The sequence below is a fragment of the Epargyreus clarus genome, unplaced genomic scaffold (assembly GCF_041222505.1).
Source record: "Epargyreus clarus isolate Ecla_fem2 unplaced genomic scaffold, WU_Ecla_fem_2.2 ptg000009l, whole genome shotgun sequence".
In the NCBI taxonomy this organism is placed as follows: domain Eukaryota; kingdom Metazoa; phylum Arthropoda; class Insecta; order Lepidoptera; family Hesperiidae; genus Epargyreus; species Epargyreus clarus.
The window spans coordinates 15881012-15906665 of record NW_027332217.1 but is presented as its reverse complement, the minus strand read 5'-3'; the positions used below and the strand labels follow the sequence as shown (position 1 = coordinate 15906665).

The window sequence follows — 25654 nt, the reverse complement described above, 5'->3', positions numbered from 1 at the left end:
TGAGGTCTTGCTTGCAAAACTATGCTAGGCGCTGTAAGCTACTACTAATAAAGTTAGCGATAGGGCGAATAGGCTACCTGATGTAAAGCTATCATCGCTACTTATGGCCACCGTTGATTTTGGCAATGGGTTACCGAATTTAGACGAGATCTCTTTTTTGCTTTTTTTTTGAAGAGGTTGCTATAGCGGTTGAACTGTAAGCAAGGTACCTACTTAGTTCATGATTTATGTATGTCTGTTTGATAAGATATATTTTTTTTCTGTAAGTCATCTAATTATTATGCGCTCAATATATTTTTTCATGTACACAGTTGGCAAGTATCCAGGGTCTAATGCTTGGACCGGCAGTGTCAACGACCGCGCTAGGACAATGTGGTTACCGCGCGACCAGTTTCCAAACCGTTGCACTGACTTGGGGCACGGCAGGCATTATTTTCGACTTGGTTTATTTTCGCCGTGGCATACATGTAGCATGTAGTGTGAGTACGCGGCGTATTTTTAACCGAGTGTCAACTACTATCAGCGGGCGCGCACGTGGTGTGCGAAGCTTCCGCGACCGGCGGACCGCGGTCTCGTGCGTCCGCGCAGCGCCGCCCGGCTATCACCCTTCCCTCGCCCATGTAGAGATCATTTTAGCGAAGCGGCCGCCGGCTCGATAGGCTGCCGATCTCCTTTCGAAGTACTCCTGTAGTCGTGAAGCGGTTTACACAACACAACCGCTCGGACCCTTCAGCCGGCGGGACGTCTCCACCGTCGTGCACTTACTTAGAACTTAAGCCGTTTATCAATCGTAAAGTTACTTTGAAACAAAGTAATCTTATAAAAGAATGTCAGTATAATAAATAAGTTAATAAACACATCGCCGATTGTAACGTCTGAAAGTTCGTGCGCCTGAACCTGAACTTTCAGTCTTCGGATAAAGAGGGAGTCGCAATTCAAGGGCCCATATAAACGGGATCGTGTTTGCTTGTCCGGCCGTTTCGGTGGCGTACGGAGGGTCGGTTGTGAAGAGCGGCAGGACAGCATGGAGGGCGACTGCGTGGGCGGCTGGGGGCGCTGGCAGGCGCGGCTGGCGGCGCTGCTGGCGCTGCCCGTGCTGCTCACCGGCCTCTACGGCACCAACTACGTGTTCCTGGCCGCGGACACGCCGCACAGGTAAACCTTTGCTTTTTAATACATCAGCAAACAGTATCTCCAGGCCAATTGTGTTGCCTTTTAAGCTGAAATCATATTACTTTCAATTAATGTGATAGAGATCTGTAGATGTTCTCTCCCTTTATCCTTATGAAGATTTAGGAATATATTTACCTATTGTTTTGTATGGTAACAATTGGAAATTTGAACCTATAATATGTATTTAGGCTAAGTTAAAATGAAATATTCGCCGGAGCTTTTATTAAGTCTTTTTAAGAAATTTCCAGTCTCATACATATTTAAGATAATAATTGCTTCACGAGAACGCTACGGAAACCCAAAGTGCTATTTAATTTCTAAATTATACTCGTAGCTTTATTAAGTTTATGGACGATAATCGAGATACATGTTTATGAGTGTATGAGTAACGTTTCTTAATATAAGTCTATAAAATATTATTCATACATATAAATACAGAAACCCAAGTCTAAGTAGGACAAGTTAGAGAAATTATCCGAACAAAAATGTCAGTTTTATAACTCATGTCGGGTGGGAGGGTGAGATAGGTCATATCTATTTTTAAGGTTTTAGGTTTTAAAAATAGACTGCATTAAGAGCTAGTGTTTACGCACTGCCAAGCCTAAGCGATACGCGAGTAGGTTCGAAGCAACCAGTTGGAGAGCGATGTAAAATAATTCAAAAAATTCCACTGACACCTATCGGACGGAATTTTTAATTGATGTCATGACTCGCGGTGCAAAATATAGCTATACTATAACCGGTCAAAACGAGTGGTAGCCGCGTAGATACGCTCGCCGCCGCATATGTAAATACTCGTATAAAAGTTTGTTGCACGAATTTCGCGCGCTCCGCGGTCAAACATGGCGCCGCTATTATAGTGCTTATTGTTTACATGTACCATTTCCTAGTTGAATTTATTGGATTTCAACTTTCATTGACTTCATTGACTTTTAGACACCAGTTTTTATTTGTTATAAACTTGCAATCATACGCAACATATTGTACGTGTCCTCTATGATTGGTTTCTTTTATTTTTATTAGTTGGTTTTCATTTGCCGAATTCTCATTTTGAACGGTATAGAAGTTCTTTACTTTTCAAACGAATAAACTTATTTGAGAAAATGTTATTACATAGTTATTATCACACATACCTATATCTTAAGCCAGTGTGGTGTTTCTGATGAATTCTAATGCGTGTTTAAATCTTTTTATTGATATAACTCTCATTCATACATTATATTAGGCCTTACACATATTCGTTGTTTTGGTAACTTTACCTTACCTATGCATCTCGACCAGATTTTATGTTTCCTTTTTGTAGGTACATTTAATATTTTAATGTATTGTGTTTGTGTTCTGTGAACAAGCATACTTATCTTAGTTTCTTTATAAAGGTCTACAGTGCTCTTTGGATAGTCGTAAAAGCGAAGTAATTTTATTAATTTATTTTGTGAACTTTTTAAGTCTTTAAGGTTAGAATTTGCTTCCCTTCCCTAAATTTCTATTAAATATTTAAGATTAGGTTTAATAAGTGAGTTGTAGTCGCAGGATAATATTGTTATGTCACGCGGCATACAATTGTTTACTGTTCGCAATGCTCCTGCAAGTGAGCGTAGTTTCCATTGTACGTAGGTACTCAATATGAGCCTTCCATGTTAATGTAATGTCTAGGTAAAGCCTTAAATACTTTTTCTTGTCTGATTTTCGAAGAAATTTGTCGGGTTAAAGTTAGGTATATTTCTGTTCATTTTTAGCGACATAAATCATTGTGGAGTTTTCTTTTTAATACTTTTTTCCTGGCTTGTTTATTATTGTGGATGATTCACACTTGTTTCACCTACGCAGTAAGTACCGCCACATTTATATTATGGCTTACGTCTTCTTAACTTAATCCTCAGGGGAGTAAATGCTTCTATTATTAAGTAAATAATTGGCCAAGTGCGAGTTGAACTTGTCGTGTCGTGAACACGAAGGGTTTCGTTCCACCAAATCGTCATTGTCAAATCGTCATCTCGCAAAGAATATAGAATTTTATTTGTATGTAAGATTTTTAAACATTGCTCACATTGTAGGTCATATAATCGCGGTGTAGACAACTACTGTGCGGTGCTACGGCCCGCTTCGCTACGGTGATGGGACAATGGTAAATAGAAGTACATTTAAGACGATATTGGAAAAGACCTGAAAAACTGGTACTTGCTTTTTAGAATAGTTTGAACTGACTATAAAAGGAGAGAATCAGTGTGGTTTAAATGACGTCATAATTAAAAGAACGGTACTTAAATAAAAAATAACTCATTTCTGTTGAATTTTTTCGCTGATGATAATTAGACAAGTTGATAATCGGATGAATAAATGATGTAATTGATTATCCGACTATTATTTACGGAGCAAACTGCGCTCGTACACGTATTAGAAAACGAGAGACACACACTCATTACACTTATTACATAGCACGTAGAACGATTTATTTAGTATTTATGTTCTATATACTCGTAGTACTGGACTCTTATTTCTGCATCCCACTTGTATTAAATAATAGTATTAATATTATTGTGAATATGTGCAATTTTAAACTTTCGTAATTTTTACAAATTTGGCCAAACCAATAAACGTAACAGTAATTTAATGGTAGCTCATCCACATATGAAAAATATTTAAAAAATGCGTCAAAAGACAAGCAAGGGTGCAATCGTTTTAAAGGAAATGAGAAACTGTAAAAATACGGCTTGACTTTACCAAATTCATCGTTTAGTACACGGCAAGCCAACGCAAACGCAACGCAAACATAAGCTGATATGCATTCGGTCGCAGTCGGCTCAATTATTTTATCAGTGCGTATTTCAGTTGCAGTCATAACAAGTCCCTTTCCTGAATCTACCGCTAATTCTGTTGCATTGCAGGATATTTAAATATGAAAATAACTATTGTTCGTAGTTATCATATATTCTAAAATGGTATCAATAATTTATTGAACACTCATTACGTAAATATAAAAGCGCGGGTAAAAGCTTATTTCTAGACTAAAGAAGTTTGTGTGTTACTTGCGGCAGGATGCCTTCCATATATGTAGACCATCTTTATCCTTAAGAGTGATAACTTACCTTCGATCAGCTTAAGGTGTAACCACTGTACTATGCGGAGTTGGTTATGGATGTCCAAGGGCAGCAGTGACTACTTATATCATCAGGTAGAGTGTCAGAGTTCGTTTAATACTTCAGTATTATAAACATAAAAGTGTGCAAACAATATTTCTCATGTTAGATGCACTTGTTTTGACTAGGGATAATCCTGGAATTGGTACTTGATTAAGTTATCGGTGACACGCGGTCACCGCGTCCCGCGTCCGATGCCCCGCGCCCCGCGTCTGTCCCGTGCCCCATGCCCTTAGCCCCGCGCTTCGTGCCCCGTGCCCCGCGCCTCATGCCCCTTGCCCCGCGCCCCATGCCTCTTGCCCCGCGTCTCCTTATGCCACGGGGTTCTTATCTCGACGTCCACCCACGCGAGGTTACAATAACAACAACATCAAACAATTAAACACTCATACCGTTTATTATGAATATTAATTAAGCTCTGTTCTTCATTCATATGCACATATTTTTGAAGTATAATTTAGATTGTAATATTTTGAACTTTGAGCTGATAGTATAAGTGTGGAGAACAACTGCCAGTTGTAACGACGTACGGAATTAATTTATTCGTTTAAGAACGAATAAAATAATGGGTATTCTAATAACACAAACATTATAATATATAAGTACTTAATCAATAATCATAATTATATTGAAAGGATGGTTAATGGTCTCGTAAATTTACAATGTTTGTAGAGTAAACAAAATGCGAAAACAGACTTGATTTGCAATTGTTATGTGCGTGACATGTGCTCATGGGTGCCATATGCGTTAAGGGGGATTTACATGTTGTCGATTTTTGCCCTGAATAGTCGCACGCATCGCTTCCCGTAGTTCGAAGATTTCACGTAGAAAAGGGAATAAGAAAGAAGACAAGATACATTTAGGTCTCAATGTAATAGATGAATAAGTGCGACTAGCCATTTACACGGTCGATTTTAGTTACCTTCGTATGCGGCTGAACCTCGTGCGGCATAAATGGAAACTTACGCTACTCAGACCTTTGCGTTTTAGTGACTTATAGCATAGTCATATCGCTATTTAGATGGTAAATTTTCGACATACGGTCTGGCAGTGCGTCAGAAATAAAGTAATATAAATCTTTCACTTCATACTATTGTAGGTATAAAGTTTGATGTAAGATTTATATTAGGGATAATGATGGGAACAGTGATCTCGATTTTTGAGGTCTATTTTGCATATTTATGATCTACATGCTCATAAAATACATAGTATTATTCAAATTAAATTATTACAATAGGACAAGATTTATTTATCTTGATCGTGACCTTTGCTGCAGATGAGTGATTAGTGACGTGCCACCGTCTCGGTTCCGGGTTCCGCGTGCGATGTACGATCCGGCTAATATTTGTGTCACACACGAATAACTTCTAGGGATGGCGATCTCAGATCGATTTATAGAAGAATCGACCTTTTGGGCCAAAAACTTCGATTATTTTAATGGATCTCCTGTAATGAATCGATTCAGTGAATCGATCTTACATCCTAGAAAATCGAAAAGCGATCTTTTCGAAGTTGGTTGATTGTACAAGAATCGATCTTTTGGAAAGAATCGCCATCCCTAATAACTTTGGTCGCGCTGGGTGTGGCGGCGTGGTGCCCGCGTGCTCTAACCATTGCGAGTATGTGTTCACTTGGCTGATAAAAATGTGAACTGTCTAACCACACTTACTATGTGACCTACATTAATTAAAGTACCGTTTATGGTCATGAAATTGGTGAGCGATAACGTATGTGTTACTTTTAAGCCTGCTTAACCGCCTGCCAAGCATCAAACAAAAAAGTACTAAAAACTACGTTTCCATCGACGACGGCACAGGACATTATTATATATAATATTTTTTTAAATCGAATATATTTTTTTTATTGTACTTAGTACTTATTGTTCCCTTTTATTTACGAAATTATTTTCAAGTGTGCAGTCGGGTTGTGCTTTTATTTTTATAGTTATTATATAATCACCATTTCTTTTACTGCGCTTACATACAAATTAAATTTTAATAATACTTAAACATAAACCCAAAAAAATCCTATTGTAATACCTCAAAAATAAAGAAAAAATGCTTATATGAAATTTATTTACATACAACTTAGCAATGTTTTTATGTAAATTGGAGGTAAAGATAAAAAAGTGTAATTTCAAATTTGCATTCTTCGATGTTATCAGCGATACGTAGCAGGCGCGAGCCGACCGCCGACCGCCAACCGCCGGCTGGCGACCCTACGACTCTACCAACTCATAAAGAGATAGAGTTTATCATTATTACTAGACTTGCTAGGGCCATTATAGATTATCATAGGACCATTATATTAAAGATGTAGTAATATCGTCGGGAATATTTACTGATAACAATTAATGTGGCTCTACAGTAAATAAGAAGCGACGATAAATCTAATCTTTTTTCTTTCAATTCAAAATAGTTTCTTTACACAGCACTTTTTAATTGTCATTACATCAACCGCCATACCATACGGTGTTTTGTCATGGAGACGAAACGGCGAGAGATACTCCATAACAGAAATGTTTTAATAAATACATTTTTTTTTCAATGGGAAACTTAACGTAATGTACTGTGGAGCTAGAGCTACTTCTATAGCAAAATAATGTCAAATAATACGTAATATAATGTAAAGTTTTATTTTAATATAATATTAACATAATATTCTAAGAAATTCGATGTAATTTTAACACCACCAGTTATTACAGTCAATCATTACTTTTATTTATGTGAGATGTTATTCTATTTATTATAGATAATGCTTAAAAGGCAATATATTTCTTGAAAGCAACGTAAATGAATTATGATTTTTTTGCTTTATAACACTTATAAAAATGTAATAAAAATCTCATAGGTGTGTAAAGTCTTCTAATTCAAACTTTATCAGAATATAGGTACATTATGGCCTAAATTGTACAGTGAGAAGAAACTGGTGTTTAAACACCAGTTAGTACAGTAGTTGGTTGACGACAAAACTAATTAAACTTGGTTTCTTAGAAAAGTCATTTTATTTTGATTATTCGTTGCAGTCATCGATAGTTAATTGGTAACTGACATTCATGGTTACCGCATCGCGTCTCGTGACTCGTGATGTTGATGGACGCTGCATCTACTTTGTTTGTATTATCTTTTTTAAATAAATAGCAATCGATGCAATCAATACTTAATTAGAAAATTTGGCCCCTATTTTAAGATTGCTTATGGTTACCCCCGAAGGCAAAGTTGAAACGCCTTATGGAACATTCATTCTAGGCTTATAAAAGTGGTAGGTGTTCAGGTTGAACCTAATTGGACCTACCTTAGCTTTTTTGTTATTATAATTAATTTAATCGTTATGTTACCTGAGTCACGCACTTGACATACAAATATTAAAGGCGATCGGAACATATATTAAAAAAAAATGAAAGCTTTTAATATTGCGGCGATATTTTTTTACGGTTTTTAAGAGGACTGCTTGCACATATCATGTTTTCTTTTTATTTTCGTATGCGGTGAAAGATTTCGCCATGACCAAGATGCAATGGGGTCAAAATATAGCCTAATATATTTTTATTGTAAAACCCGTTACGAATATGAAAGCTTGTAAAAAAGAATAATGATTTTTATATTGGGCGAAAGCCAAGTTGTCTTTCTTCACCCCTTACAATATGAATAAGTAGGTATACTCTAAAATCATTCGTGTCATCACTTCAAAAGTGATTGTAGACGAATGAACTGTTAGTTTGTCGTCTAATATGCTACTTAAGATTCATTGAACTGCTAGCAGTAAGTAGGTATTTGTCCGAGCATGCGTGCTGTATCTAACGGCGATAACACTCCACGCATCTTAAGGTACTCTCAGTGCCTCAAAAACCAGTTACTGAAGACATGCCTTCAGTTTCAACGACAACGACATTAATCCACTCAAGATACATCGTAAGGATCGAGTTGAATGATTAAGTTCTCGGGTTTATCTTAACAAAATATCGTCAATAATTTGCATACGTCGTCGTCGTGAATAATAAATGATTGACTTAAGCCACCAGCTCGTAAGTCGGGTAAGCGACCGCGTTCACTCTCACTCACGTGATGGCAACAACATATGCGCTCTACATGTATATGTAGAGTGAAATGCCATGCGGCGGTTACGCCTCGCGAACTGGCTTCGTATATAAAGTTCCCATGAAACGTTATCTATCTTTCAAATGTTAATGTACATAAGTGAGACGTATTTTAACAACTAGACGATTTATGGTTGTGCTAAGTGCGAAATATTTAGTATGTTTGGGTTCCTGTTAGTGTGTTAATTAAGGAATTATCATTTGGCGGTGTTATTTTCCGTAATATATAATAAATATCGTTATTATTACTATTTATGTTCAATCACCGACAGATATTCCACTAATTGGATTGGAGAAGGACGATAACAATTAGTTTAGTTTAGGTTTTGTTTCATAACATTATCTATTTAAGAGTACTAGGAGTGCATAGTTCCTTAGTAGGTATATATTACAAGCGCCACATAATTATGTGATTCGACTGGCGCTCGGCAGCCACGCATCACCGGCCGTCACCGTCCATGATTCATTGCGGTTACGAGCTTATGATACCCTAGTAATCTGATACATTTGAGCTACTGTAGGTGTGAATATTTTACAAAAAAAGAGGCGTGGAAAGTCATTGATTATAAAAATAATTTAAACACATACTACACTCTAGAGAGATAGATATTGTTTATAACGAAGTGTTTATACAAAAGTTATGTCCAATAGTAAGAGGTTGATTCTAACATGAAATTTAAATATTTATTTACCATCGAATATGTTTATGTATTTGGTGTTAAATTGAAAACCAAGATCATTATATTAACTAAGTTAAGTTGCACAGTTTTGAAATATCTGCAATTTATGAATTTATATAAACCTTTTAGCAAGATAAACGTAGAAATTATAAGATGTAGAGCAACTTGAAATAATCTAAACGAAGTACATTATTCGACTTTTAATGACATCAATAAATAAATGTGATATTTATTATACTGGTGAATGCTTAAGTAGCTGATCGACGTTAAGACATACTGGATAAAATAGTATTTATAAGAATATGTCATGTTTACGGGTTTCAGTCAGCCAACAGTCCAAAGATTGTTTATCATATAGAAGTAGTAAGAACTCATGTAATCCATCTGTTGGTAATATGTATAATCAATTCCAGATAAGATTACATTCCAACCTGAGGATGGCAACAACTCATGGCTGCGATGCTTCACCCCTTTACACCCTTTATACTAGAATACAATAGTGCTTAACACTATGGTATTAAGGAGAAATAGCCGTGACCTTCAAGTTATAATGAGAATGAAAAAATATGATGAGGAGCATACTTGTGGTAGGGTAATTAAAGGTATTTTGCAGCTCAGTTAAGCAGAAAATTGATATAATGATAGAAACACAACTGAAGACGAGATCGAATAAGTAGATAATTTTCAAAAGTTTAAAATGCAACATTTTAAAAGATTAAATTTTACTAATGACGATTAGTAAAAGTTAATTTTACCTTGGATTACCTTGGCTACTCTTTCATTTTTTATATATATTTGAATAATTTACAAACTAGCAATATAAATAATTATGTATGTATATAACTTCAATGTTAAGTGTGTCTATAATAATTAGATTTTTTTTCACTTTGCATAGACATATTACATCAATATATATCTTAAAAAAATGTCCTAATCATAAAATGAAATGAACATGTCATTCTATTGTGAGAAATACGCCTGCAAAAACGACGTTAGAGATCTGTAAAAACAGTAAAATAAATGTGGAGTCGTGCATGAAACGTTTTATTTGGACGTGCATATCAAATCAGGCGGTAATCGCTGCACTTACCTGGCTCCAGGGCGGGCAACACATACCAAGTCAGGTCTTTTTGGTAACAAGTACAACTGAGTGTTAAGATAGGCATGTATTTTCGACTTTCTTAACCGTGCATTGGTAACTAGCGAATCCAGGTAAGTGGTCAAACTGTTATCTTTTAGTAGCGGAATTTTTTTCAGAAATAGGACATAGGAAAATACGAGGACCTAAACATACCCAAAAAAAACTAAGTTTATGAAGTGGTGTACTTAAGTGCATCTGTGGCTTTTATTTTTTTTACAAACTTTCGCTTACAAACCTTTATAGACCTTGATTAAATCCTGCTGTCAATAAGCTCTAAAGAATATCCTGGAATATAGTTCATTTTGCAGTTGGCCGCATAGTGGATGACCACCAACGTCCATGACTCGTTATGTACTGATACTCTTTATGTATAATTTATTGATAGTAAAGGCACAATTGAATACTAGACACATTACTTTTAACGTGTATTTATTTAACTTATCTACTTTTGTTGTAAAAACAGGTTGTTTCACAAAGGCTGGACTTTGTACAGTGAGGCATTCTCTAGTCATTATTACACTTTACTTAGATCACGGTCAAACGCAACCCTACTAATAAAAGTTTAGAATTAAAAAAGTGACAACTGCACGTTAAGTTGTAACGTAATTTATTTTTTATTAAATGTTTAGTGTTTTTTTCTTTGTTTGGCAATTTCCACAATTCCAGTACATTACAGTCTTTGTACAATTCCTTGGCCGTGAACTGCGATTAAATAATTTAAACCTTTTGTGTGTTTTCAAGCGATTGTTAGAAAAAAATGTTTACTTTTTCTGATGAAAATGATCGAGCACGCGGGAGTGTTTACTTCATTTAATTTGAAACATTCATTGCCATTAGTTTTTGCGTTGCCTCTTGCCTAGTTCTTTCCGGACTGCATTATGCATGCACTTTACTTTGAAATTGATTTTAATATAATCCACTATTCTATGCTATATTTATATTTCACTGTTGAATTAAAAATAGAGTTACAAAGAGATTATGTGATTCACGCGCTCTATATAGATGTAGCGTGATGTGTGCTATATCTATAAAGACCGCATGGCATATACATTCTACGTATTATAATATACTTCTTAGAACTTTAAATGTTGTAGAACTCTTTGTGGTTCCACTCCTTATTCTTATTTCTGCCTCATAACAGCAGGGATAAGCGCTGCTGTGAAAAAGAAATATAGCGATGTGAAAGATGTTGCTTCGCTTCTCATTTACCATTTTATTATTTTGATCTGAAAACAATATTTTAAAGTTCATAACAAGTCTTGCCAATCTTAAGGAAACTTTCTCAAGGAGACAACACAGTGTACCTTATACAGAGTACCTTCTTACTTGACCGATACCTTCTTACTTGAGTATCACACTTGACATATGACATATAGTGCATGATTCGTTCAGAAAAGCATTCGTAGAGCTTTACGCTCGACGACGCCTCACGTAGGTATAATTAAAGTTACACGTAAATCATTTTAAATTATTTTAACTATAAACCTACAATGGGGTCAAAGAAAACTGGTGGTTCCAAGGCATTCTGGTGTTAACGATAAGTAATACATAATATCTTAAATTATACATGGACCTTACATATTTTAGGTTAATAACTGAGATGGCATGGTTTAGTTAGTAGCTAGGTACTTGTTTAATGTAAAACATTACCAAGTATAAAGGTATACATGGTGATATTCATTACTAAATAACATCGTCCAATGTCAATTTGGATGTCTTGTTTGTATGCAGGTACAATAAGTTCTTATATGTATTGGGTATTCACAATGTTTATGTAAACGGAAAAAACATACTTAACATTTTTTTTATATAGTTACCTATAAACCTTTTTTGTAGTGTTAAAGTCATGCTCTTTGGAGACTGGTTTGAGTTTTTAATGAGGTATATAAGAAATATCTGGAGATAATTTAACTGGTTGCAGTAAGGAAAGTACAAGAGTCAAATTCCACTACAGCGCCGGGTTTTCCTCGGTTTCCACGCAGACAAATGTTTTTTTTTTGTTTTTTATAAGAGAACCTTTGGATAGTTCACCGATTTCACTTACATTTCGAACTTGGGGTTTGATTCCGTTGAATTATTTATGAGTTAATAAACTCAGGCGTATAGGTTTTCAAGGACTTTTTTTACCATTAAAGTAAGTGATAATTATTTTCACATACAAATATCTGAAAACCGTTTTCAAGGTTTGTGAAGTCTACCATTATGCCGAAACGCCCCACCTAGATGACACTTGTGTCCATTATAGGGTATAGTTATAGGCAGGAGATATAGGATAGAGTTGACTCTTTGAGTAACTCTTGAGTTAGGTGTCCGTTTTAGGCCTGGCTCGTCACTATGTATCGGCGAGTAATCCATAATGTAACCTTTGAGTTTAAAGGATTATTTTACTTGACCATGATTATAGTGAAGTAGTTAAGTGTGGTCGGGATCGTAGCGTTCGAGCTAGCGCGGTCGCAGGGGCGACGCCGGCGCCGAGCCTCGCTGTGGTTTTATCCTTATGAGTAGCGCCGGCTGCCATTAGCGGCGACACACGGCGACATTAATTCCGCTGTTTATGTTTCGCTGCCGTAACGAGCCCGCTCGCAACCAGTACGGTAACTCCGGATATTTCTGGCCCTTTGCTAAGTGCTTACATTTTATCTTTCTAACTTTAGAATGTTGTCCCGCAACGTACTTATGGTTTCAACCTGTCTTTAATTATACCTACTATGCGGGTATATTTATATCTCTGTGCGGTTATTTTTAACAAACTGGAATGGTTGGCGGGGGCGTTCACCGTTAAAGAGTCCAGGACACCATTTTTATTTTCAAAGCATGTTTGAAACACAACTAATGTTACTCGACGTTTTAGATTTGCCGAAAAATGCAATAACCTCACGCGTAATTTTGTAACGAGTTATACCGTTTATATCTCGTTACAAAAATATTTCTTCGCGTGAGTTAAATGTAACGATTGTTGAAATGCATATCGGCTGCAAGCTCGATTACCTGTACGAAACCATTTAGGTTTCTCGTTCCATTTAGCTGTCGTGCCGCGGAGTGCAAAGTTTGAAGAGCACACGGAGCCCACGCGGCGCGGGGCGCGCCGCTCGCGTTGTGGACTCGCACTAAAAATACGCGAGAAAGTATCACGTGACCGGCACGGGCGCTTCATTCAGATGACGACATGCGCCGATTCGCGGCCGGCCATTGTGGCGCTTGCCGGAAATCTGAAAGCATAAGCTCATCTGGTTGACCTTAAAACACGCATACGCCATACTTGTTGTTGAACATAAAAATATACTTTGTGGACCATCGTTTATAAGTTGGATGTTTATTAAGATTGCCTGTACTTAGTTAAGCGATGCTTTCGCTAGACGTTAAAACTTGAGATTTTTTTCTACCAGTATCCAGAGTACGAAGTCTACTGAAACATAATTACCGTAACTATAAGTAGACAACTAACATCGTCTACAGGTCATCATTTGGACAGAAATCTGTTAAATTGCAATTCGAATGCGGTTTCCGTATAGTCGACATACTATTTCCGAACTTCTAACCGATTGCGAAGTTTTGCAGTCTTGCGGATACTAATTCGACACACCAGCCCATGGATCTGACAGTCTGACACATTACTATGTCTAATAACCCTAATACAAAGGTCAGTCATTAAGCATAGCTAAGTTTATCACTTCTTTCATCTTAACTAGAGCTGCGTAAATTAGTTGTTTTTGTTACAGATGCCATGTACCAGAATGTGAAGACAACAGCACGTTGTTCTCTGCGGTGGGCGACGAGGCGTGGTCGCCGGAGTGGTCGCCGTGGGCGCTGCACCCGGAGTCGAAGTGCCACCGGCGCGCCGCGACGCTGGGCGCCGCCTGCGAGCCCGCCGCCTTCGACAACGACACTCGCATGCAGTGCGAGATGTTCGTGTACCAGCATAGAAGCAGCATCGTTGCTGAGGTAACTTTTCTTTCATAAGATTGAAGTAGCGAAAGAGCGTGTCGTCCAAACGATGAAAAGTGGCTACTCCCACACATGGACATCTGTAATCAACCCCTGATAAGATTAGAGTCATATCTGTTGACCACAGAAGTCTTGCTACCCCTGAAAACTAAGTTGGAACACCTCTGATAAATATGTCTTTCTTACCACACCATTAAATGCAAGACACAGCAGAACTTAACACTGCGGTTGTTAAAAGAAATAGGTATGGCGGTGGTGGTGCCAGAGTGCTACCTTCAAACCATCTGATGGTATGTAGTCACTGTCGCCCATTGACTTTTACAACCAACTCCGAATAGAACAGAAATTATATCTAAAGCCCATCACAGATACGTTTATCACAGTCCGAGACAGGTGAATATTTCAAGTCGTGGTCACTTACGTTTAATACCTGCAATATTACGAACAGTATCAATAAAGTCCAGTTTCGCATGAGGTACATTTTATTATTACTACTTTAATTTTACCTACCCACCAACTGTGTTGACTTTCATGATTATGTATACAGTGCGATACAATATGATTTAATTTCTTCAATATCATACTTTTACAAATATGCAACTTTTGAAGTTATTAAAAAACAGGCAAGGTGTGAAAAATCGCAATATATTTGTGTTTTATTTCCAAAAACACGCTGAAAGTATTCTATCCTTTCTCTAGTCACTCTCGGTGGTGAAGAAACAATCTACAACAATTTAAAATACATTAGAGTTGAAGTAAATCTACTATATAATGTTAGAACGTGCTAAATGTTTCAATCGAAATACTAAAAGATTTAGATCCAGGATATGTTAATGAGCTCTTTAACAATTTGTGAGTCAAAACACAATTTGTGTGCTAAACACAATGTGTGTCATTGACCGTCCACGTGTGTGTTGGACTACGATAGCGGAACTCTTCAAACTATTCGAAACATTAATTTTGTAATTTAGGTCTAGTTGAGAAGATCATGTAGTCACCAACCTATTACTCTCCCACTGTTGGGCATGATTCTCCTCTCAGAATGAGAAGGACTAGGCCGTAGACCATCTCGTTGACCAGTGCATATAGGTAGACTTCACATACCTCGCGATGTTTTCCTTTACCGTTTAAGCAAGTGATAAATAATTTCTTATACACACATAACATTAATACACCAACGACGCGAGCCGTGGATTTGAACCTCGGACCCTTTGATCAAGAGGCCGAGTTTCTTGGCCACTAGGCTGTTATGTATTAAGATAATGTAATTACAGGGATTCTACGTAGCAGTCTACCTTTGGAGCGAAATTACTTTAGAGCCAGTATGGTTCTACAATAACTCGCCCCAAGTGTACCTACTTCAGCTGTAATAAAGGTTTATCACTGGTGACCACTCACCAAGGGCCTAGTTCGAATGACCTTGCATGATATGTGATATCGTTTACAATGCCAACAAACAAAATATTAATGATTTGCTTCAATACAACCAAAAATATTTTATTAAGGAATTAAAAAACATTTTAATTTTTTATATATATGCGGTAAAGTATGTTAACATAGTCATACATAGGAGTAATCCTTCTAAGCTCATACAGTATGCAGCCCATACATGGCTGACCTCGAAAAGGACACATAAACAAAACAAAAAAAGTTAAATATTCAAGGTAAACCAAAATGCCACAGGTAAAAAATATTTTGAAATCAAATTTATGTAAAACGTTTTATAAGAACGTGACTTGTTTGAACCTAACAAACATGCAGAATGTTAACAAAGTGGTGGTGACGTCACCGGTGAGCCTGAGGCCTAAAATAACGCGCAACGCACAATTCCTATGTTAATGCGGTCCGGAGACACTCTAGGCAACCACCGACAAACAACCACCGAACTGACACCACGCGTTCTGTGGAAAATGAGATTGTACCGTTTTATATTAATACAATAAAAGTTTAACTTATAATAACAATTACACATATAAGTTAGTATGTAGGTATATTAGTTTAATATGTATGTTAGTATATAATAAGTAAACTTATTAAACATTGTAAAATTAGGATTTTAAAATACGATTTAGTCAATTTCTACACCTTAAAATCTGTTACGTAATGCAAAATTTAAAAAATCGTATTATCATCATTGTCATTATAAAAATCGAATCATATATGTCTTGCAATCTCATAAAATGTTACTTTGTACATAAAATTTCCAATCAAGACATAAATGCGTATACACGATGATATTATAACATACATATACAAGTGGCTCTTCACAGATGTAACTGTAATTACAGCTTTCAAGCCATATACAGGTGAAAGTACACTTTACGTACACGTACAGTTGTAAATGTCATGTTTATATTGAGCTAAATGTGACAATAAGCTTTCTGTTAAGCACTGAGTACGTATACACGATATGGCATCCCATCATGGCAGGTTGTGCGGTCGTACCTAGTCGTTGTATTTTCGTCGTAAAAGACTACGACAGGCATCATTAATAATCACGATTAAACGTCGCAAAATGCTCCGATCAAACGCTGTGTTGTATTTATTGTACTTTAGCCGATATAGACGAACGTTTAATTTATTTTTTAAATAGGTACAAAAAATATTTGCATAAAACTGCAGTAAAGTTTGTAATTACATTGGCTATAAAACGTAGATAGTATTTAAGTACAGGACGGTCCTGTTTTATAAAAAAATGAATGGTATTGCTAGGAATGCAGGCGCTGACCCGTACCCGTTTGGCGAGGTTGCCGGTCGCACGCTTACGAGAAATGGACATCCTATGCGTGAACCGCTTCTATATTTAGCATTCACACTAAAATAACTTCATGCAAACACTTTGCTTCACTTTCTCTTTTGAAAATTTTAATCTGCATTAAAAATTGGAGAAAAAAACTTGGAGAAATGGATTGCTAGAATGCTAGCCTGCCGATAGTTACTCTAAACTTAACGATGCTTCATGCTAATAAGGATAGACAAGTTGTATGTAATTCAGATTTTTCTTTAGGGCCAGGTTAACAGCCTTTACGCACATGCATACACTTCAGTAAGATGACATATTAAATTAGAAATAACATTACTTGTTTTGACGGTGAAAGACCACATCGAGAGACAATTCCTGAGAGAGTTTTCTATTATCGAAAATATGCAATGTGTAATAACTTACAAAATGGTCCTTGATCAACGTAGTGGAGTAAGGTTTAATTTATTTATGGGCAACCTTTACACACTTGCTGGCCGAAGTTAAATATGTTGATAGTTGACGCAATCGCATGCCTTATGTGGTCTAAATTTTTACCGACTTGCCTACCAACGCACTTGGCCAGCGCGGTGGACTATGGCCTAATCCTTCTCATTCGGAGACCTGTGCCTAGCAGTGGGACAGTAATGGATTGGTGATAATGATGATGATGATGATGTGGTCTCAATAACTCTAAGAAGAGACATCTATCCTGTGGAATAGTAGTGATCTTTCGGCTTCAAACTTCTATGTGTGTAGATGAGTAGCAGTGTGTTGTTTCTGTTCCAGTTCGACCTGGCGTGCGAGGAGTGGAAGCGCACGCTGGTGGGCACCGTGCACAACGTGGGCATGCTCATCTCGCTGCCCATCATGGGATACGTGTCCGACAGGTGCGTTACAAATACTACTTTCATACTTATTTACGCTTACCGATGACAAGAGTGACAACTGATTCATAGTATTCTCTCACCTTGTGACATTTGTGCTTTGGAGAAAAAGCTACCTAAATTTAAATTATGCAATTGCACTTTAGATCCATAATAGGTTTTTTTATAAGATAAGAATAGTAGCCCACCTGGCTACTGCCGCCCTTGAACTGTAAATCAACCAGTCTAAAATGGGAATGAAATCCTATTTCAACTCGTTTACATATGCGATACTAACTCTAAGCACAAAGTTTGAAGAAACTGTATATTCTTCTTAATACAGTCAGGGACAATATTTGTTAAGTTAACATCCTTTCATTCAACACAAGTTAGAATGGTCCGTGAATTGTTAAAAAGCTTTTCTATAACTAATATTAACATTTCGTTCCTTCCATAATAAGTAGTTACAATGTGTGGGCTGCAGATTTTTGATACTTAAAACTTTGATAAAACAGCAGTGCAGAACAAATCCTTTGGCCTAATTATTACCTCAGTCACTTAAAATACGAGTAAGTGAGGTCTTACGTAATTTTGTTTGATTTTATCTAAAGATCATACCGATTAACATACATTATGGAAACTACATACTTAAGACAAGTTTAGCATAGCATATAAATACATGTCCTCATTTAAAGTCCGCAGCTATCTCAATATCTGGAACTAAGTAATAACTTTACAAGTTTTCCGAAGCGTTCCCTGCGAGTACCTACGAGAGCCTTAACGCGAAGTGATTTGGACTACTTCCATGTTGTTCAAATTCCAAGGATTTCTGCTACGGAGCTTTAAAATTACTTACATCGAGGTTACATTATTTACGTTGTACATTTATATAAATAAAATTACGCCTCATTACGTTATGCCATGCCGCTGAGGTGAACTGCATGTTCTACGCACTTAATAAATTACTGCCATGTGGATTGCTCGGATAAATACTTTGTATAATGATTTTAAATGCTCGTAAGAAACACTTGTTGCAATTTACATGGAATCACGTTGAAATAAATATTGTGTGACGACAGCAAGATTTATGTATCTAGCGCGCACTCGTGATTGTAGGTTTTGAAGTTACTTGTTCCACTGAATACATATTAGGGTAATTATCATAATGAGTACCTATTTTTATAAGATTTGAGTACCTAGCAAACGAGCACGATCTCTGTGCCCATGAATATTATGTACGAGTAATGTGAGGTTCTATATGAAACCGATCACAGATGCTGATCACAGATGTTTGAAGAATAAGATGGTCGCAAGCTTCCACCGAAACATAAGATCTGCTTCACGCTATAGATACGAGCACGTGTGGCCGGGGTACCGCCCCTGTCGAAACTTACTGATTCCACCTTTCGAGCTCTCTTTATTCGACAAAAAAATACATTTGAGTATAGAAAAGTTTTCACTGAAGCATTTATAAAATTATCTGTGCTTGTTGAAAGGCATTTAGTAAATCCTTGTCATAGATTAGTAATAGGTATATACCTTAAGTACTAATTTTTTTTATGAATGTTTTGTCCAAGCTGGTATAATATTAGCCTGCGGTCAGATATCATTTTTAAAGCGGGTTTATTTTTTGTTTTAAAACGTATGATTCCAGGTGTGGTATTTGCCACTTACCAACGGGTGAACTGCATACTCATTTGCTATTTTATACTTTATAATAATGTATTTATTTCAGTATTAATGTTAAAATGTTTGCAGATACGGGCGGCGTACTGCGCTGGTGGTGAGCGGTGTGGGGGCGGGTGTCCTGGGGCTCTGCAAGTCCTTCGTGGGCTCCTATGTTGCCTACCTCCTGGCCGAGCTGCTGGAGACCGTGCTGGGTGCCAGCGTCTACCCCGCTGCCTTTGTGCTTAGTTAGTTTTTTTTCAACTTGCTTTCTTCCTCATAATCCGTTTCACTTATGGACATAATTAACTGGTCCAATAGTGCTATCTAAAGTCAATCACTGGTGCGATGCTCCTTTAACTACGAGTAAGTTTGAATGTTTGTAGTAAATCTGTCTTACCACATGCGTCACGCATAAACATTTTACGTTATTGCTAATTCCTTTGTATGAGGTTAATTATCTACACTAATATTATAAAGAGGAAAACTTTGTTTGTTTGTTTGGTAATGAATAGGCTCAAAAACTACTGGACCGATTTTGGAAAAAATTTGGAAAAATTCTTTCACCATTCGAAAGCTACATTATCTACGAGTAACATAGGCTATATATTATATGAAATATATTTGATAAATAGATTTTAAGGCGGTACAAATTTTGCCGGGTCAGCTAGTGTGTAATAAATTTATTACTACAAGTACATAGTAGGTACGTTTAATGATGATTATTCATTCTATATGAGAATGCTAATTAAATGTTTTTAATATAAGAACAATGAAGAAAAGTTCATAATACGTTCTTAACCCTTTAATTAAATAACAAAGCCTCTGGTAGAACAAAACGTAGACCACAATATCCCCAGGCTAAAATAACATAATGTTTTAACATAATAAATAACAAAGCCTCTGGTAGAACAAAACGTAGACCACAATATCCCCAGGCTAAAATAACGCAATGTTTTAACATAATAATATGATTGTTTATTTATTTGTTTCAGTGATTGAATGGTTGGGAGTAGAACAAAGAATTCTAGCCAGCTTGCTTTTGGGGATCCCACTGTCAGCTGGCGCGGCGACCCTGGCGTTGCTGGACTACCTGACGGGGTACTGGCGGCTGTGGGCGCGGCTGGCCTACCCGCCGTCGTTCCTGCTGCTGCTGTACCCCTGGCTGCTGCCCGAGAGCGTGCGCTGGCTGGTGGCGCGCGGCCGCCTGCCCGAGGCCGTGCGCGTCATCAAGCAGGCCGCCAGGTGCAACCGGGTCGACATTCCAGAAGACACTCTGGACAAGATGCTGGCAAAGGAGCCGGTCATGGATAAAGTGGAGACGGCCGTGGAAGAAGAGAGCTTGTTTAGAGCTTTTATTAAGTAAGCTTGAGTTGTTTTACTCGTACTACTTGGCTTAAAATTCTTGTTCATTTTTATGTATTAGTGTATATTTATATACATTTTTATTCTTAAGTTTCAATGGAAAAATTTAAGGCAAAAAAGTTTTTAGACGTCGTCAAGAGCACCTTCTAGATGTTTATTTTTATAATATGAACACTCACATCGTAGAAATCGCCATCCTCCTTAATACCCTAATTACTCGTAATAGTCAGTACGTAATAAAACAATACTAACTTGAATTAGATATTTCCAAACTTTTGTATCACTAAATCTGGCACACAAATCGCTCTTTGCGAATGCTAGGGTAAAGTTCATAAATTTGTAGTAGGTACCTTAATAATCTATTTGTCCTGTGTTTCCAGATACCCAGCGCTACGTCGTCGTCTATGCGTGTGCTTCGCGTGGTGGGCGTCCGCGGTGTTCGTGTTCTACGGGCTGGCGGTGCGCGCGCACGCGCTGGCGGGCTCCGCGCACGCGAACTACGCGCTGCTGGCCGCGGCCGAGCTGCCCGCGCTGCTCGTCAACACGCTGCTGCTGGACCGCGCCGGCCGCCGCCCGCTGCTCACCGCCGCCTTCCTTGTTACTGCTGTTGCGCTCATTGCCATACCCTGTTTGCCTGACCGTGAGTACCCCAGCCTATTTAAGCATAGTAGGTAATTAGCGACAGCCTAGTGACCTGGAAAATCGGTCATCCAATTTGGGGGTCCGAGGCACATGCCTCATCCCAGACTTTTTTTGTAATATATTATTTTTATTATGCCAAGTGCCTACTGCCGCCCAAGAACATCTCCAATCAACCCCAGATAAGATTGAATATTCCTACCTGTCAGCCACAGGTGCGCCGTTACTCCTGAGGATTAAACCAGAACACAGCATTTGACACTCCTGTTATTAGCTAGAAATAGGTGTGGCGTTGGTAAAACACAAAGGGTTCTACCACCTTCAACGTAGATTGGTAACTGCCTAGTGACCTAAATAATCGGTTTTCAAATTTGGGGGTCCGAGGCACATGCCTAATCCCAAATTTTAAGTTAGGCTAGTATAGCAGTTTAATTCTGACTGGTGAACGTTACCTATAGAAAAACATCGTGCGGTAATCTAACGCCTGAGAGTTCTTTGATAAAAGTTCTCTAAGGTGTGTCATCGTTATTATAGTCATGACGAATTCTAAAAAATCGATTGACGAAGGTGGTAGACTTAACCTAACCTCTGTTTACTCAAACAGGAAATCAGGAAATACCCGCAGTTGACAATATTTCCACATTTGCATTATGTCACTAATATGAAGTGGTGGAGGCTATCGTTTTCAGGTACTAAATCCATCAGTAGCGCCTAGAAAAATATTGAAGAAGCAATTAAATTCCTCTTACAAATGTAATAACTATACAGATTCTTCTCGAATACATAACTTCGATGGTTCCATATCTCTCATTTGAACCCATAGATTAGTAAAGATTACTCACTCCTAACAAGAAAATGTAACTAGTTTTGCCAATTGAAACTGTCACTGTCATCTATTTTCGTGTTTGAAAAATATATAAAAAAATGTAATTATTAGATCATTTACGAATTATGATATTTCTCCGCACATTTTCTTCGATTTCGTGTTTTTGCACCACTCAACTGCGCATGTCGGCATTGTTCCGCGTAAATTACACTATGACAGCCATTAAATGGCTGAATCGTATTGAATTGTCAGCCGTTTAAGCAATTACAAGCTTCCTTCAATTACAAGGGGGTGAGATGTCTATGCTTATGTATGTATGAACCATAGATCACAGTTGTAAAGCAGTACTAATCTAATGGCAATCTTGCAGCGGACTCAGCGCTGGGCACGGCGCTGTTCCTGGCGGGCAAGGTGGGCGCGACGATGGCGCTGAACGCGCTGTACGTGTACACGGCGGAGCTGTTCCCGACGCGCGCGCGGCAGCGGCTGCTGGCCGCGTGCTCCACGTGCGGCCGTCTCGGGGCCATCCTCGCGCCGCAGACGCCGCTACTCGTATGTTATATATCTCTCTAGTTTACTATACTTAAGTTAAACATTTTTCTTCTTTTTATAATATAGGAGTAGCAGACGAGCATGCAGTCCAACGGATGGTAAGTGGCTACTGCCGCCCATAGACATCTGTAATCAACCCCAAATATTTGAGGTTGGCCACAGATGCGCCGCTACCCCTGAGGACTAAGCTGGAATGCCTCTGAAAAGTATGTCTCCCTTACCACACCTTTAAACCAGAACGCTAAACCCTAAACACTGCTGTTCTGAGGTAGAAGTAGGTGTGGCGGTGATGCCGCCATAGTCAGACCACAAACGGTTTACCTTTTTAAATTTGGTTTGTCGGTTTGCAAGGTATAGTTGAGAATATGACAAATAATTTGCTTTACGAATCTGCAAGCAATTTAGATCTGCAAGTAGAAGTATCCATAAGTTAGGTAGAGTTCATGAAGAAATGTTTTTCGTTTTTACGCCTCATATAAGAGTTTCTTCCTTATTCAGCATTCAAAGCAGAACACAACAACGTTTAACATTTTTGGTATTAGACAGAAATAAGTGTAAATGTAGTAAGGCAATCGCATATTTTGCACCACAAGTGACAACGTTTATATTACAGGCGGCGTACGGCAAGTGGGTACCAGCGACGCTGCTGGGCGCGTTGCCGCTGGCGAGCGCGGCGCTGACGCGGCTGGTGCCGGACACGCTCGGCCGCCGCCTGCCCGACTCCTTCGCCGACCTCGACTCCGCGCAGCCCACCAGCGTCGTCTGACTCCCGCCACACAAGCAGCCACGTCACGATGACGTCACGTGGAGACAAATGACGATGCAATTGGTCTAGTTGAGAAAAACGTCAGTGCAATCGGTCTAGCACAAGCGATTTTAGGGCGTAACGATGTTGCAACTACACCACCGCGTCGTAGCTACAATCCGCATCTCAGAGATGTCGCCAGTGATTTTTAAGCGTACAACTATGGCGCTAAATTGTAGTAGCAAGATCGGTCGCTTGTGCGATAGCTGCCTAATGTAAAACAATAATAATTTACTAGAATTAACAATTAAATTAATATAAAAGCAAACATTTCAACGTTGTGATACAATTAAAAAAGTACCGAAAGCGACTTGGGTCTACGCCTGATCTCAATTAAGTAGTGTCTTCAAGTGTATCCGTCAGCATTACTTAAATTCATAAGTTAAGTCTATTCAAAGACTATCCATCTATCCCATTCAAAGACTCTGGGCATAGTTTTTTGCTCATATAAGTACAATTATTTTTGTTTCAAGGCAAATTGTACCTTTTTTCTACAAGGGCGTTATTAACAATCTCACTGGTGTATGATGCATGTTATCAAAATCTTTTAAAGTAATGAATTATCGACCTCAGGTTGAATGGTGTACCAGTTTGAGCTCGTTAAATACTTGTCCGTGGGCAGCATTGATCTCTGAACAATATATGAATTGCACGCCCATTTTCTACATACGCTACATTTCAGCTGGTGTGTCTCGCATGTGTGGTGTATATTTATGATACATTATACAACTTCTGAAGGACTGTTCATGGAGATTGGATTTCTGTTAGCGTATTAGTAGGAATAAGCTTTTTATATTATGATGTAAAGACGAATTAAAAGGAAAACAGGGTTAATCTAATGGTGCGATTATAAATCTTTATTGTAGAAAGCTGTTTCCAAATATTGTAATTTAATAAATATTTTTAAAGCTATGTTACCGATGGGATTAAGACATAGTGATCTTCACTATTGGATTTTATAAGAATCAATTTACATTTAGTTCCGATGAAGGAAATAAAAAATGAAGGTAAGTATGTAAAAAGACAAAAGATAAACGTGAGAATCCAGAATGCAAAGATAAACATGAGTGTAAAGATAAATGATCGTTGGTTTTGAGATGCCTAGCGGTCACTTATTCTAAAAATACATTGGTTCGTTTTAATGAATTTATTAACTGTCATAAGTATACGAGTTTTATTGTATTAAATATGAGCTGAGATTAAATATGTAGATTTATAAAATAAAACTATTAAAACGTGTAATTTAAATAAATTAAAACCAATTAATTGCTACAATTCATTGATTTTTTAGAGCATACAATGTTAGAATACTCACTTGATAATATAGATTATCTGCAATGTTAGCACTGGAATATTGTTTTGGTTTTTGTATTGCTTTTCGTTGTAAACATTATTCATATTAAGGGAAGTTGCCTACGGCGACTTTTTGCGGCGATTCAGTCGCACGTCCCCATTAATATGCCCGTCCGTGTTGCGCGAGCGACATCTGCTAGAGCGGGGGATGACGCGAGAGGTATGCGATTGTAACGCATTTTCTTGCGATTGAATCGTTGTAAAAAGGTTTTGGGGGCCTTAGCAGACATGTTACTTAATCGGCGATTCGCGTTTCGGCAAATTCGGATACTAAAAGTAGCAGGTCTGCCGAAGCCGAGGTATATGTGAAGTGGTTCCATTCCGCATTACAGTACTATATATTACCTACTTTGTTTGCGCAGGAAAAGAAGTTTGTTTTAAGTTTATTTTTATTTTTCTCATTTCTGCTAATACACTAATAGTAACGTATTAAAATATTCTTAGTTTATAAGTGAAGGGTTTATCAAACCTGCGACAAATTATGTAAATAGGCGTAAGACGTACAATTAGATGTAATGACATTTTTATAATTCATAATTTTCCACGCGAAATAAAACAATATTGTAAGCGATCTAAATCTTTGTTTTATTTCATTTTACCTCCTTCAATACAAATGATTTCTATGTATGATTCATTACTGGATTTGGTTCGCCGATGCTGGTGTATAGTAA

The 25654-nt window shown here is 37.7% G+C and overlaps 1 protein-coding gene across 1 annotated transcript; it reads left to right on the top strand.

The window, feature by feature from the left end:
* Window positions 1–605: 605 nt before the first annotated feature.
* LOC140745099 (solute carrier family 22 member 6) lies at window positions 606–23940 on the top strand. The gene is made up of 8 exons (XM_073076872.1): window positions 606–1155; window positions 13947–14169; window positions 17702–17802; window positions 19537–19691; window positions 20439–20805; window positions 21189–21448; window positions 22644–22825; window positions 23439–23940. Exons 1-8 carry the CDS (start codon window positions 1025–1027, stop codon window positions 23589–23591), a joined length of 1572 nt encoding a protein of 523 aa, XP_072932973.1. The 5' UTR covers window positions 606–1024; the 3' UTR covers window positions 23592–23940.
* The last annotated feature ends 1714 nt before the right edge of the window (window positions 23941–25654 follow it).

What these genes read in the sequence shown, in the direction of transcription:
- LOC140745099 (XM_073076872.1), top strand. Translation starts at nt 1,025, where the DNA reads ATGGAGGGCGACTGCGTGGGCGGCTGGGGGCGCTGGCAGGCGCGGCTG. An exon ending in ATGGGATACGTGTCCGACAG is followed by an intron (nt 17,803 to 19,536) that starts GTGCGTTACAAA and finishes AAATGTTTGCAG; the next exon opens with ATACGGGCGGCGTACTGCGC. An exon ending in CATACCCTGTTTGCCTGACC is followed by an intron (nt 21,449 to 22,643) that starts GTGAGTACCCCA and finishes GCAATCTTGCAG; the next exon opens with CGGACTCAGCGCTGGGCACG.